Below are 16,197 nucleotides of genomic sequence, written 5' to 3'. Positions count from 1 at the left end.
GGCAGCAGATGTTTTGATCAAATAAATAATCATTTTCTTTCTTCGGCCAGGATTGGAACCGTACGTGGTACACTGCTAACCCAGACCTGACGCAGTGTTTTCAGAACACCGTCCTCGTGTGGCTGCCATGCCTCTACCTCTGGATTTGTGCCCCCATCTACCTCATCTACCTCCGCAGCCATGACCGTGGCTACATATGTATGAGTCACCTCAACAAGGCCAAAACTGTGAGTCATGTGACCCTTCATTATTATGGGATAGAATTATTTTAATTTAATTTTATTATTTCTGCTCTGCCTGTCCCCTACGATATATTTAGAATATTTTCACCTCTTTACCTTACTGTCAGAAAGCCATTAACAATGGAGATTTGAAGCTGTTATATATATATATATATATAAAAAAGTCATTTTGAATGGCCGAGCTGCTGCTCTACCGCTGTCTCCATCAGCTGTTGTGGAAGCAATATGCAAAAATAGTGTACACTTGATATGATACAACTGATATTGATTTTTTTAAAGATGGCTAAAATATATTTTGCTGTCGCCCGGTCCATTGAGGGACTTTACTTTATTTATCGGGGGACTGACTTTTTTAAAAAAAAAACAAAAAACAAATACTACCTTTTCAACTTGTCCCTCACCAAAACCAATATTAAAAGCTCAAGTGCCTCATCAGTGCTTACATTTTTTTTTATGCGTGACCTAGGGCTGGACGATATGGAAACATGTCTTGTCACGATCATTTTTTTCATATCAGTCAGTATTGATATATATCACGATATACACTCACCGGCCACTTTATTAGGTCCAACTTCTCGTGAACGCAAATTTCTAATCAGCCAATCACATGGCAGCAACTCAATGCATTTAGGCATGTACACATGGTCAGGACGATCTGCTGCACCGAGAAAGAGAAAATATCCAGTGAGCAGCAGTTCTGTGGGCGAAAATGCCTTGTTGATGCCAGAGGTCAGAGGAGAATGGCCAGACTGGGTCGAGCTGATAGAAAGGCAACAGTAACTCAAATAACCACTCGTTACAACCGAGGTAGCATCTCTGAACGCACAACGCGTCGAACCTTGAGGCAGATGGGCTACAGCAGCAGAAGACCACACCGGGTGCCACTCCTGTCAGCTAAGAACAGGAAACTGAGGCTACAATTTGCACAGGCTCACCAAAATTGGACAATAGAAGATTGGAAAAACGTTGCCTGGTCTGATGAGTCTCGATTTCTGCTGCGACATTCGGATGGTAGGGTCAGAATTTGGCGTCAACAACATGAAAGCATAGATCCATCCTGCCTTGTATCAACGATTCAGGCTGGTGGGGGTGGTGTAATGGTGTGGGGGATATTTTCTTGGTACACTTTGGGCCCCTTAGTACCAATTGAGTATCGTTGCAACGCCACAGCCTACCTGAGTATTGTTGCTGACCATGTCCATCCCTTTATGACCACAGTGTACCCATCTTCTGATGGCTACTTCCAGCAGGATAACGCGCCATGTCATAAAGCTCGAATCATCTCAGACTGGTTTCTTGAACATGACAATGAGTTCACTGTACTCAAATGACCTCCACAGTCACCAGATCTCAATCCAATAGAGCACCTTTGGGATGTGGTGTGCAGCCGACAAATCTGCAGCAACTGCGTGATGCTATCATGTCAATATGGACCAAACTCTCTGAGGACTGTTTCCAGTACCTTGTTGAATCTATGCCAAGAAGGATTAAGGCAGTTCTGAAGGCAAAATGGGGTCCAACCCGGTACTAGCAAGGTGTACCTAATAAAGTGGCCGGTGAGTGTACATCGAATCACTATTTCTGTCAAGCTTAAAGATTCCCTTTCACTCCTAAGTGAGATATGAAAATATCATGAGGTTAATTTTGGTTTAAATATTTATTTTCTGTCAGACATTGAACATGATGAATATACTGTAGAACAGGCATCACCAACTGGTGGTTCAGTAACTAAAATTTCCCCCCAGCAAAGGTCCGAACCTCATACCTAAAGTCAGTATCAAAATTAATTAAAGATTTTACTTCCATTACCATTAATGAATGATTATTGTGCCTTTTGCTTCTTTTTTTGTTGTTTGTTTTTTGCCCTCATAGTTCACTGACATAGTTTCATGTGACCATGGTGTGTTGGAGTGTAATAAACTATGATTTATTATTATTTATTAAACTCTCCAGCATTATATAAAAATTAAAAGCTCCATCTTAAACAAACTTCAGGTATATTTAAGCACATTGTGCTAATAATAGGCCAGCCTCTCCTGACTGCAGGACTCTGACTTCAACCTCTGTGAAACTTCTGTGCTATCAATCATTTTACTCAGGAAAGAAAACAAATTTTGAATAGACCTACGTCTTACAGTACCAGTGAGAGAAAGGGTGAAAATAAGTTCACGTGCGTGTGGCCCCAGGCCCCGAAAAGATTGCATCTGCCCCTGGTAATAATAATGAGAGCTCAGTGCGAGCGGCTGGATGAGACATGGAGCGATACATCCTGCTGTTTCTAAATAATTCCTCCAAAGTCTTATTAAACCTGAAACTAACACAAAGTAGTCTGTAGAAGTCTAAAGAAGTCACTTTCCACCAAATGTGTCTGTTTTAGACATGTTGCTGTGAGGAGAATCTGCGCTCTGTTTGTCTGTCTCACTGCGCTGCTGTCAGATCAATAGCTGTTTGATCTGCCACAATGAAACACTGTGGAAGCACATATGACTCGGTTGTCAAACACTTAGTCAAAGTTGTTCACTGCATTTGGTTCGCCACAGCGCTATTCATATTATCATTGGCTGTTTGTGTTATCTGTCAAAACATGGCTGGAATACATTCTATCGGCATTCTGTTGACTCCGTCTCATATTTCAATCGCGGAAAAGTTATTTAGTGATAGAAATCGTTATTGGTTTTATTGCCCATCCCTAGCCTGACCCGTTTTGCAGCACCCTTTCCCCCCTCTAAAGTAACTATCCCTAACTATCCACTGAGGGAGGTCGGTGCATTGACGAGGAGCATACCTAGTCATGTTAAGGCATCTGCAGTCAAAATATATTGGGTGAGAATTACAGTTCTGCAATTATTAAAAACATCTTAATTAAAAGACCAAAAACAGATTCTTTGTATATGAAACATTTTATTGTATACCAGCTGCCATTCAGTCAAACTCGCCCATAAGTTCTGTCAGGCCGAGAACACATTTGGAAGCTAAAAATAGCGCACTGTATGCGCACCTGAGCGGACACCATCTCTGTATTTCCAGCAACGTCTGCTGTAACCCTCCAACATAGCAGCTCCTGTTACATTGCACATGCGTCATACCCCATTGCTCCGATGGGGTCAAAGGACGTGTTCCAGCCTCCTTTAAATAGCTTTGGAGACCAACAGGCAAGTAACTGAGATGTGCTGGGTTGTGGTAGTTCCCCCTCAGAAGTTGCATCATGGCGCAGGTTTAACATCAGAGGCAGCGGCTCTCTTTCAAGCTGTTAGCAGATTGTGTGTGTGAGTGAGTGTGAATGCAAATCAACCTATAGACTGATGTGTGTAACCAGTCAAAAATATTCGATTTACGGTTTTACGTTAACATCCCTCTTTGTCAGACACTCATAATAACGGTTTGAACATTGAGGCTGCATTATTGCACTGAGTGGTTACATTGCAGCCTGTTTTGCGGCCGCTAGCTGCAGCACAAAATGATTTTCTTTGTTAGCCACTAGATCGACGTTATTTCCACGCCAGCGTAGGCCTGCGGTTTGCTGAGTAGGCCGAGTCTGTGCACAATTTGACAGGTATTGTAGCCGGATTTGAGCTGCTGGATTTGAGCAGCGAGAACATTGTATACGTCATCACAAACACATGGCCCATTTTAACACAAACAAATGAAGGGAAAAATGATGAAACAGCAAACTTTCGAATGTCATTCAGGCTCAAATAAAATCTTATTGCGAACATTGTTGTCCACTTAGGCAACTATTTGTCAACTAGGAAAGCTATCATGGCTTTTGGACTGTAGGCTGACACTGATATTTTTGTCAGCTAACAGTTTCGTGGTTGCTGCTACTGGCTGACAGATTAGACTAATTTTAAACAGCTTTTCCAGCCCCCTAATACTGGGTCCAGGTTAAAAAACACAAGCTTCCCTTGTAAACACTGTGACCAATTACTTACTTCACCTGAATGTCACATCCTGAAAATGATCCAGAGAACATCAAGTCTCTCCTGTGGTGCTAGTATGTATTTAAGTGCATACACATCAGGGTTGCACAATAATATCAGAAAGTCTTGGGTACTGGCAGATAACAGCTTTCATGTGAAATATTGACATCGGTCTGAAATGAACATTTCTGCCAATATGACAGTCTGACAAGATGATGCTTCAATTACGAGACTTTAATTAACCCATTTATGTCCTTATACCATATTTAGTATGTTAAGTAAAAGCCTTATAGATATTTTTCTGTTAGAGATAGAAACATGACATTTTCTGTGTTAAGTGTCAAGACGTGTGGCTACACATGTCAAAAAATAAATTTTCAATATCTGTAATGTATCATGCCTTAATTAATAGACTAAGTTGAAAGATGAAAAAAATCACAAAAATAACTTTAGCACTTATTTTATATGCTAAATATTATACATACAAATAACAAATTATTGAAATTCAAGTTGTTCTGACTCCAATGGTACCAAAAATGTGATATAGGTCCTTAAGATACAACCATTTCTGTAACATACTATTTTTAGTACTTAGTCACATAGGGTTAGTCATTTTATCACTTTTCCTATAAACCCTGGTAGAAATAAAGGTTCACATGATAGCATGTTCAAAACAATTCATGCACTTAATAACCAGATAGACTGAAGTTAGAATAAATTATAAAATAGATTTTCCAATGTGTTGCTAGGGAGAAATTATGAGAAAAATGGTTCTTTGACCATGGATTTCCATGTATTCCTATGGGGTTTACTACCCCATAGGAATACATGGGAACTACTGACCTTTGTTTGAAAACACATCCAAAACAATAGGTTAGGAGCATCAGATCTTAATATTTTTCCATACTCACATTGCCCAGACTCTAATAATACAGATTTAAAAAGAAAATGATAACTTATTGATGATAATTCAGTGTGACATTGTGCACGGTATAGATGCATTTTATTTTGTATGTCTATGGGGTTTTAAATGGGAATAAAATATCTGTTTAGATCTTCCGCCCCTACTTAATATCACTCACTCACTCTGTCTCACATACACGCACACACACACACACCAACACACACACAAAGAACTAAACCCATAGTCAGTCGCTTGTTGACACACATCTTTGGTCTTTGAAATGCAGCTGCAGGTGCAGCATCAACTGTAAACATGTTAATCAGCTCAAACTGAATCTTTTTTGAAGATTTGTCCAATCTACAGTATCTTACAGCACCTTTCTGCATGTGCTTCTCATCAAGACTGACAGCAGCCAACAGAACTGGAACAAACCTGATATGTTTGCTGCACCTGCAGCTGCGTTTTTATGTGAGAGAGAGAGAGTGAAAGAGAGACAGAGTGAGTGAGTGATATTAGGTTGGGGTGGAAGACTGAGAGTCTAAACAGATATTTTCCAAAGTTAAAACCCCATTTTAACCCCCCAAGAAATACATCATAAAATGCCTCTATACTGTGCACAATGTCAAATTGGAGCAAGAAAAATCAATGAATTATCATTTTTCTTTTTGTATCTGTATTATAAGAGTCTGGACAATTTATGTATGAAAAACGATTAAGATCTGATGCTGCTAACCTATTTTTTGGGTGTGTTTTCATGGAAAATCAAAAAAACGAGAAACCCTTTGTGACTAAATACTAAAAAAAAGTATGTTATGAAAAACAGGCGCTGTAGCCTCATACTTTGACCGATTTGAAAAATTCCAACTGGTATGTTCTTAGGTCAGCTAGTACTTTAAATGCTGTGGAATAAATTTTGAAATTCCACTAAGGACATTAATGGGTTAATTGAAATAGGTCAAATTGTCCCTGGTTTTGGCTCTTTTTAGGTTTGTCTCAGTCAGAGCAGCATCCAGTCCTGTTAATGTGGGATGAATTTACAGTTTTGTTCCAAATATGTCACATTAGAATAAATATAGCATCTTTTATATGTAATCTAGGCTAAAGTAGTTTTATTGTTTTGCCCAGTGAATGTGCATATTTTGAAAAGCATCATATTTGAATCTGCCACCACTGAGCCATCACAATAAAAGCAGGCACAACATGTTGATACCACAGGAGAGACTCGATGTTCTCTGCACTTAGGTGGAAAAATATTTGCACATATATTATTATCAACATTGGAAATTGGGCAAAATCAGCTAGAAAAAATCTGCATATTGGATATCAGTAAAACTCCAATATTGTGTATCCCTAACACACATTTAGTTTTTTAATTTAATTTTAGTGTGGTATGTTGTCATCTTATTTTTTTAAAACAACATGGCACCAGGCGGTGAGATAATGTTTTTTTAGTGGACTTCCTTTTATTTTAACAATGTTCTGTAACATGTCTGTGGGTAGAAACAAGGCTGAATAAGGGTTGCAATATCCTTTTCAATTAATCACATAATATGTCATGTAATCACATACACATCCAGTCAGTACACTGGTAACCCTGGTAACAAGATGCAAACACTAAATTGCCTTTTTTTAGTGTTTAACTTTGCAAAGTGTAAAAAGAGCATTCACTTTAACAATAATACATCTATTCTGTATAGTTAGAGAGAGTTAAAGATTCACACTGAACAGAATCTACAACAAGTCAAAATAAGTTGTTGTTGTTGTTGTTTTCCCCACAGGCGGTTGGCCTTCTACTCTGGATTATCTGCTGGTCAGATGTTTTCTATTCTTTCTGGGAAAGAAGTCATGGCAGCAGAGTCCCCGCACCCGTCCACCTCGTCAGTCCCACTTTACTGGGCCTCACCATGGTGAGATATTATCTTTGTGGTGTGTGTGTGTGTGTGTGTGTGTGTTTGTCAGTGAGAAGCTTTTCTGCAGTAGAGCAAATCTGTCTGGATGTATTATAGTAGAAGCTTTTTAGACTGTGGTTTTGATGAATAGAGGTTTGATTAAAGGGAAATTCAAATTGCATCTTTTCTAATAGAGTAGTTTATTTGTACCTAATTAATTGTTATTATTAATTGTCTTTGTTTGCACCTTAATAACAGTGAAAACAAGGTTTATAACTAAGATCCACAAACTTCAGTTGAGTTAGACAAAAGGGCTAATGAAAAGGTTACAGTCCATTCCCTGACATTTTTTCAATGAAATCCAAGGCGTTCAGGCGTGATTGGATCTGTTGTCCACTAACTGTGTTCAAGAGAAGCTTGCAGTCTTTTGACAAAATAAAGTAAACCATTAAACACATTTGAACTTGTGAAGGAGGTGGTAGAGCTGCAACCAAAACTGGAACAAAGCAGGGCTGTTTAATTCTCATCTGAGACTGAACTTTTTAAACAGGACCATCATCAGTGCAATGTGTTGACTTTCTCTGTGTTCCATAACATGGAGGAAAGCTTAGAATTATTTAGGTTTGCTTGTTTAAAGTCATTTTTGTGTGTTTTGTTAAGTCTGATGTATTGATGTGTTTTGGTGTGTTTTTGCTCCAGTTGCTGGCCACCCTGGTGATCCAGTATGAACGGATGAAAGGGGTTCAGTCGTCTGGTGTCATGCTGATCTTCTGGCTGCTGGCACTGCTCTGTGCCACAGTCACCTTCAGGTCCAAGATATTCCAGGCCCTGGACCAGGTCAGTCTGGAATTAGCAGAGGAATCTAGATTTGGATGAACAGAGGTTATAAACCCCTGTTCGCCCTTTTCCACCCACATGGAACCGGTTCTGTTCAGATTCCTGCACCTCATTTTAAATTGTTCTGAGCATTTAGAAAAAGGTTCAGAATTAGGGATGGGGATCGAAACCTGGTTCTATTGAGGACTCGTTTCCACTTTTTTCAAAACCTGAAAATCAGTAGCGTTTGAGCTTACTGATACTGCCTGAGTATCGAATCCTGAGGGTCCTATAATATAACATTACATCTCGAGTCGAATCATGTCATTTAGATCCAGTCAATGGTCCACATATATTGATTGTCCAATAACTTTTTTTTTAATACAATACAATAGCCAGCCAACAGATATAAACCAAGACAAGAAGAAATCTGGTGGTCAAGGGGGGAACACAACCTCCATGGCTGAGCACTCGAATGTCTTTGGGTTAAAAAAAAAAAAAAAACCCTCCTTCAACGCTGCACAGCCGGCTCAGTCTTCATCGTTATCCACTCACAGCAGCAGCGGTAAGCACACCCAAACTCTGCAGCAAGTCTCATCAGTTAAGACTAGTAATCCAGACATGAAATCCAGGCTGAATTCGGCAGGATGAGAGCTCATTAGCTAAATAAACCAGGCTGCATAATGTTTCATTGTGATGTGTTCAAGGTTGACTCAGCGAAATGACCACAAGGCAACGGTAAATTAAACGTCTTCATAATGTGTTCTAATGTAACAAAAAAGAGTTCTTTTTTTGGTGAGAAACTTGAATAATACAGTTGCTTGGGTGAGAAATTTGTTTTCCCAGACAGTAGAAATGGAATTACAACCTGTTTAACTTACCATTGAGAGCTCTGATAATCTTATAACACATCATATAAGCTACTACTTTTCAAAGTAAATATTTCAATTAAAATATTAAAATGAAAATAAAAGTCACTTTGTCTTTCCATCAAATAATAAAAAAATATTGATAGTGGTATCAATAAAGACTTGGATCATTAAGAAGTCTCGATATGGGTCATGTGACGCAAATGGTGGAGTACATGCTTCCGCAGCTTGGCATCGTTTTTGGACTTTATTTCAGACAAAATACGGCTAAAGTGAGTGGCTATCTTGGTATTTAAGTTGGAGAATGCCTGGCACTCAAAAAAGTCAACCTCGTCACGAAATCTGCTAAGTCTGGAGAAGTTAAGTCGCCACACGACAGTCAAGCCAATATGGTGGACCATACACTGCCACTCCTCGATCAGGTAGACGCCGACTGCTTGGTGGAGAGGATCACTGCTGAAGTGCCCAAAGGTGTAGAAGCTTCATTCGACAAAAAGATCGACCCAGTTTTAAAGAAACTTGAAGCCTGCTCATCTAAAATTACTACCCTGGACACACAAATTAGGGAAGCTGAAAGCCACATCTCAGACTCTGAGGACGCCGCAACAACGTGCATGGCGAAACTCAACAAAGTTGAGAGCTTCAAAGGTTTAAACTGGAAACAAAGAAGGCCGAAAAATCTGTTTTTCATGAGGCAAAGGATGTACGAATTAGCTAATAAACCTAATCGCTATTTAGATAATCTTCTTCAAAATAAAACTTATGCTGAGAATATTTCATATATTAGAGATTCGACCGGCACACTCAACTATAATAATAATAAAGAAATCAACAGTACTTTAAAACGTTCACAATTTGATTTACTCTCTAAGCAAGAAATTATACATTTTTTTTCAAAGGTGGGTTCACCAAAATTTACAGACGAGTAGAGAGAAGAATTATGTAAACCATTAACTCAGAGCGAAATCCTAACAATAAAGCCCCGGGCCCTGATGGATTTAGTGCAGATATATGTGGGAGATATTCTTCACATAATGTAAGACAACTGCTTAACATAATTCAACACTCCTCAATGTACGGCCCAGAAGCTTTGGTCATTTCTCTCGATGCGGAGAAAGCTTTTGATAGGCTGGAACTGCCCTATTTATTCTCCACACTTCACAAATTGTGAAGTGTTTAGTAAGTGGATCTGGATCTTGTATGACTCTTCTTTCTGCTGTAGCTACTAATGAGCTCAGGTCCAATAATGTTGGTATTGAATGGGGAACCAGGCAGCATTGCCCCTTAAGTCCATTATTATTTGCCCTATCTATGAAGCCCCTAGCCGCAACCATTAGACAAGACACTCATATTAGAGGACTTCTTTTAAATGATCAACAGCATAAAATCACTATGTATGCGGATTATGTTTTGATTTTGTTTGGACTCACCAAGACATTCTATTCCTAAACTGACTGAGTTAATTTGTCGTTATGGTTCTTTTTCCAGTTACAAGATAATTTTTTCTAAGAGTGAAGCCATGCCTCTTTGTAACTCACAAACATTACATCTGAACATTTCGCAATCTTTCCACTGGTCCCCAGCATGATTCTTATATTTAGGTATAAAAGTTTCTGCATGATTAAAAGATTTATATAAACTAAACTTTGCTCCTCCTTTGCAAACAATAAAACACGACCTTGATAGGTGGTGTGGCCTACCCCTATCCTTTTTGGGTCGTATCCATCTGATAAAATGAATGTCCTCCCGCTTCTCTTGTGTTTCCTTCAGATGTTACCAATTATATTGTCAAAGAAAACTCTTTCACAGCTAAACAGCTCTACTGTATCATTTATTTGGTGCAAAAAAGCCGAGGCTAAGATACAACTTTCTCTGTCTTCCTGGTAAACATGATGGTTTGGCTCCACCATCCTTTTTATTTTACCTATTGGCCACACAGTTCAAATTTCTTTTGGAATGGTTCATAGATGAGCCCAATTCCACTTGCCTCACTTGAACGTGAATCAGCCTCTTTGGATGTGATCCCCTTATGGAATTTATTATACATCTCTCCTGGGAAAGTTGCAACACTAATAAAAGACAATGTGGTGTTAAAAAAAATATGTTGTGCATCTGGCGAAAAATCAGGAAATAAGAGGGATACAGTATTAATACAGGTATTAAAGTTGTTGGAGACATGATTCAGGAGGGTTCAATCCTCACTTTCCAGCAAGTATGGTGTTCCCAGTGTAGATTTCTTTAAATTTTTGCAAGTTAGAAATTTTATTCTGTCAACTTTAAAAGAGTTTGCTGGTAGACTTGCTACTTCTCCTATAGAATCTCTATTGGTGAACAATATGCAGCTTGAATCTTTTACCCAAAAGCTCTATAAGAATTTTTGCAATCTCAATGCAGATAACTCTGACAAAGTTAAGACCAGGTGGGAAGCAGATCTGGGTACTATAGAGCCTGAGGCCTGGAGTGCCCTGTGTAGACAGCCCTCTAATGTGCTAGCATCTAATTCTACATAGGCTTTATATCACCCCTGAATCCAGACACAGAATCAACCCGGCTCTGTCAGATCTTTGTATCAAATGTCAATCTACTGTTGGATCATTTTTTCATTGTTTGTGGAGCTGTCCTCGTGTTCAACAGTTTTGGATTACGATTTGTCAGCAGTTTAATGTAATTTTTAAAAGCCAACTACATCTTGGTGCAAGGACTTGTCTATTGGGACTAAATGACGAGCTACCTGCTGATTTCCACAACAAAGACCTTTTGCACATTCTGCTGCACAGTGCACGGAAATTATGGTCACATGGATCACTGATAAAGTTCCCATTCTTACCCATGTGACTTTAAGGTATGACAAGTATCATTTCATTTGAAGCTTTTTCAAAAGCCTTAAAAGACAAACCCTTTTTGTTCACCGGACCTGGGACCCATTTCTTGGTTACCTAGGTGTATCTGCATCTCAAAGGATGAGATTGGGGATGTGGGGCCATAGGTTGAAATAATTTCAGAATGCTGTCCTCCATGAGCCTTCTGGACTCCCTGAATATATTTATTTATTTGTTTTTTATTTTTATTTATCCATTTTTGTCTATTCATTTTTTGCCCGTCAGTTTTTGTTTTTGTTTTTGTTTTTTTTCTGTCTGTTTGCTTGTTTGTTGCTGTCTTAGCTTGCCAGTGTAGTTGTCAGCAATTGTTGTACTTTGTACCTTGTCTTCCCTGTTTTGCAAAAAGTTCAATATGTATGAAAAAAAAAGAAGTCTCAATAATGGTATCAATATAAAAAAAAACGAACGATCCCTATCCCCATTCAGAACCTGAGAGGTTCATTCTAAGGTGGAACCCAAAAATAGCAGGTTTTCCAAGACCTGAAGTGCAAACAGTGACAACTTCAGTGGGCGTGTCATTCTGCAGGTCGTGAAGAGAGGATAGAGAAGGCAGCAACGGATAAGTCAAGTGAGAAATCTTCAGGCTAGAAGAGTGTGCAGAGGTCTCATTAACAGAGGGTCCATGCTTGTTGTTTTGGTAAAAACAAATATCTGTAATAACAGAAAAAAAAGTTTGCAGGTAATCAATGTGATCCGCAGTTTTGCTGCTACTGTTTACTTCAGTTGTGCATTGTGCGACGGCATGCATTGATGACACATTATTGTTTACAATAGTTCAGCACAAAGTGGTTGAAACTTGAGCTGTTTCTCTGGATTGCACTGAGGTTCCAAGAATCCTGAACAGAACTGGTTCAAGAAGCAGAGCTGATTTGGTTGAAAAGGGCTGTCAACTGGTCAGTGTGGAATATATAATTAGTAATAGCTAAGCTCTGAAATACAGGTACCTTCAGGAAGGACAATAATTACAACAAGCATACAAAGCATCATGTTACACTAGAAAGACAAGTTTCATGAGTTAAAAGCATTGTCTAATTTTTCTTTTAGCTGTCAACAGTCTGCGTGTGGAGGTACACCACCTTCTATATCTACTATGCTCTGCTGCTGGTGGCTCTGTTCCTGTCCTGCCTGACCGACCAGCCCCCCCTCTTCTCCCAGGCTGTCAAAGACTCGGTGAGACCACCTCACTCCACTTCCTCTCTCTTAAGTTTCTCACTCATACATATCACGGTTTTCGGTAAATGTTGTTTGGCTTTACTGTAAACAATAATAATGAGACAGTGACACAAACAAACAAATGTAGGTGACACTGAATCAAACAAGAAGTATTTCCTTTTTGGGTTATCAGATTTAAATGAGTTATGACTGAGAAAGAGACTGTTGGCGCTATTAGGCCAATCAGGGGTGCTAAAGATTTAAAATTACTTTAACACTAACACTGAAGTTGGCTTGACATCTTTCAAAAACATTGAAAGAAGGCAATGAGCAACAAGAAATCTTTAAAAAGTTACAAAAAAATGATTGGCAAATAAGCCACTGCTGCAGCTCCAACTACTGACTGTGTTGGTGAGCAAGACAAGTCTATGGGCCAAAACCAGTAACTGTCCTGTTGCTTTCACAGCACCTGTGTGCTGGTGTCCCTGCACCTCACACACATCTTTGCTTCCTGTCTTCCAGTTAAAGTGTGCAGTCACACTGACTGATTCTGTTCCTCCAGATTTCAGTCACCCAATCTTAAATGGACACACTGAAAATACATAACATTTTTCACCTTCTAGATGCTGCTGCAAACATCACTCTTTTCTTGGTGTCTCAGCAGCAGAGACATCTTTTGGATCTAACAGTAATGTTTTTGTCTTTAGAATCCCTGCCCGGAGCCTGGAGCTTCATTCCTCTCCAGAATATCCTTCTGGTGGATCACCAGGTAGGCACACAAAGAATACCACTGTAGCCAGATTTGATTTTGACTTTGCATGAATGTCCTGTCAGTCTGTAGCTTGTGTCCTATGCTGTCATATACCAGAGGGGTAGGCCAAACACCAAGATTATTGGGTTAACAAGGTACATTGAGCTTCCCATTTCACAAAGGTGGCTCTCTTCTAACCTGGCTAGATCCTTATTTAACTTGTGCTGCCTTGCTAACCTGGGCAGGACCAGTTTATGTATGTTTATGAGGTTTGGCTTAAAACTGACTAAAAAGCGTAAAAAGCACGAATCAACTCCTGGAAAGGCTGAAACTCTCAAAAGTAGTCAATCTATGATTAAAACAGATTTTTAGCTGAGGGAATACGACATAAATGCAAACTTTTTGAGCCGAATAAAGCCTTGCACTTACAGTAATGCTTACAAATTATTTTTTTTTCCACCTTCGTCCTTCAGTGATGCAAACAATATGAACAAGAATACTATTTTATTTTATTTGCAGGGTTGTTGTTGCTCTTACTGAACCACTGAATGTGTTTGTAGTGTTTGCCCACGCTGGCTTCTAAAGAAGCATCTATAAAATCACATTTGGCAGTAACCATTCATAGTTCACTATATTCTTAATCAGAATGATGTTTACTTTGAAATGCAGTATAGAATACCTTTAAATCATAAACAGAGTTCAAAGTGAAAATGAACCTGTACACTATCTTATTCTTTGGTGGGAAAAACAGATGCGGCAGCTTTGGTTCACTGGGGTCGTCCTCCAATCGGAAGGTCAGCCGTTTGATCCCCGGCTCCTTCGGGGAACATGTCGAAGTATTCTTTCTGTCTACAGGATAGACAGGAGTACACTGAGCATTTGTAACCCTCTGGTCTTTTGATGTTCTTTTCCTTTTGACCTCTTGCGTCATTTGCATTCCTGAATCCTTTGTATTGTGTCGGTGAATGCCTCTCTTCTCCTCCTCCTCCTCCATCTAACCTCTTGTCTCTACCAGGATGATGGTAACGGGCTACAAGCGTCCACTGGAGGAAAAGGACCTATGGTCTTTGAACTCTGAAGACCGCTCCCAGAGAGTGGTTCCACAGCTGGTGCGCCGCTGGAACACTGAGTGCCAAAAAGTCAAAAGGTGAGCAGCTCAGTACAGCAGGGAGAGACTGCTGCAAGTTATATACACAGAGGTTCCTCATCGTTGCTCTGGTAATACTTCAACAATGCATAGTTATTGTGCACATTCAAACAGCATTCAAAGCAACATCAGCTCTGTGAGCTCTGGCGCCCACCGATGTTCTCTGAGTGCAACACCACATATCGTAAAACAAACACGGATAACGTGCATTTGTAGACGAACTGAGGGATGCAGAGCCAGCAAAGATCTTGTGAGAGGCCACACAATATAGTGCAACAAAAATGAAATTAAGTTTGCAAACAAGCGGATTACTCACCTGTCCAACAGCAACACAGCCAGCTCACTGTTTTACTCGCAGCCTACTGTTTCACGAAGCTCTCGCTAATGTGTAAAGCCTTCCAGTATTAACTGTAGTCCGGCTTTTTGCTCGGTCAGTCTCTCTTTTTCTTAGCATCCTCCATCACCATCCTCTTCCTCCCCTTCCTTAGCCTCAGCCACTGAATCAAACAGCACTGAGACCAACTTTTTTTTAAAAACTTTCCTTATTGTACGCAAGATCATCTACAAAAATGTATACAGATACACAAGAGCTAACTGGCTTATTTTTTGGTGAAGGCTGCTTGTACCCTGCTATAAAGCCATATGCACTTCTCATCAGAGAGCCGCGACCCGCTGGCCAAGTTACATAGTGCTGATAGCAGGCGATCAGGGGTTCTGTGGGAGTGGGATAGACACCATTCTGCCTGTTTAAAGTTATGCTGCTGTGACGTGCTCCTCAGAAATATTCTATTGACCAGATTTATGAGTTATGAGCTCATGAACAGCCCTTCAAAGTTGTAATTACGAGTGGGAAATGAGGACATTTCAAGTTGCCTGAGTTGTGACATTTGTGTGAAGTTAGCAGAAGAACTGGCAGGAAGTATGGAAACAGTGTCAGCAATTGTGGTTAAAAAAATTATATATTCTGTTATTTAGTTGCTAGTAGCTGTCATTTACTTTTAGTAGTTGCACATTTTAGTAGATGCATCTATTAGCTGTAGCAAGCAAGCAAACTTTGAACATGCCAGCATGCCAGGCGAGTATACTAACACTGATAACAGCATTATTTTACAACACGAGTGACCGACTTGATATCATTAATGCAGAAAAGTCAATGTTTGGTCAGTGGAAAGAAACTTTTATTATCCATTCACATATTAAATATCAATTTTTGATCACATGTAAAGCGTAATATGGTTTATATGTTAACTGCTTTCCATGTCATGACCTAGATTAAATATAAAAATATATTATATAACATATGAAAAATAAAATGAATGTGTGTGAATGTGACATGTAGTGTACAAGCGCTTTGAGTGGTCAAAAGAGAAGTGCTATACAAGTACAGTCCATTTACCATTTATAAAAAAAAGAAGTGCTGGACCAACAGAAGACGGCAATGAAAATGTGAAAAAGGTCTGCACACTACAGCTTCCAAAAGTTCACTGGCACATCCTGAAGAGACAGTTCAAGCCAATGATCTTCTTCAGACTTTAGTGTATGCACAGAGACCCCATCTTTGAATATAAATGCTATGGTCATATGACGTGTTTTTAGCAACCTATAATAGATACAGTCCACTGGAGTTT

General features: G+C 39.4%; 1 protein-coding gene across 2 annotated transcripts in view; it reads left to right on the top strand.

Annotated features, from left to right (window-relative positions):
- Positions 1 to 16,197, top strand: part of abcc1 (ATP-binding cassette, sub-family C (CFTR/MRP), member 1) — a 50,503-nt gene that overhangs the window by 5,308 nt on the left and 28,998 nt on the right. For both annotated transcript variants that reach the window (XM_042505863.1, XM_042505861.1), the window contains exons 2-7: positions 51 to 227; positions 6,845 to 6,973; positions 7,655 to 7,792; positions 12,564 to 12,689; positions 13,379 to 13,440; positions 14,438 to 14,569. In XM_042505863.1, coding sequence (XP_042361797.1) covers positions 51 to 227; positions 6,845 to 6,973; positions 7,655 to 7,792; positions 12,564 to 12,689; positions 13,379 to 13,440; positions 14,438 to 14,569 — 764 coding nt within the window. The remainder of the gene's footprint in view (positions 1 to 50; positions 228 to 6,844; positions 6,974 to 7,654; positions 7,793 to 12,563; positions 12,690 to 13,378; positions 13,441 to 14,437; positions 14,570 to 16,197) is intronic.

This window comes from Plectropomus leopardus, chromosome 17, assembly GCF_008729295.1.
Source record: "Plectropomus leopardus isolate mb chromosome 17, YSFRI_Pleo_2.0, whole genome shotgun sequence".
Classification (NCBI taxonomy): Eukaryota; Metazoa; Chordata; class Actinopteri; order Perciformes; family Serranidae; genus Plectropomus; species Plectropomus leopardus.
This window is presented reverse-complemented; position numbering and strand designations above follow the sequence as displayed.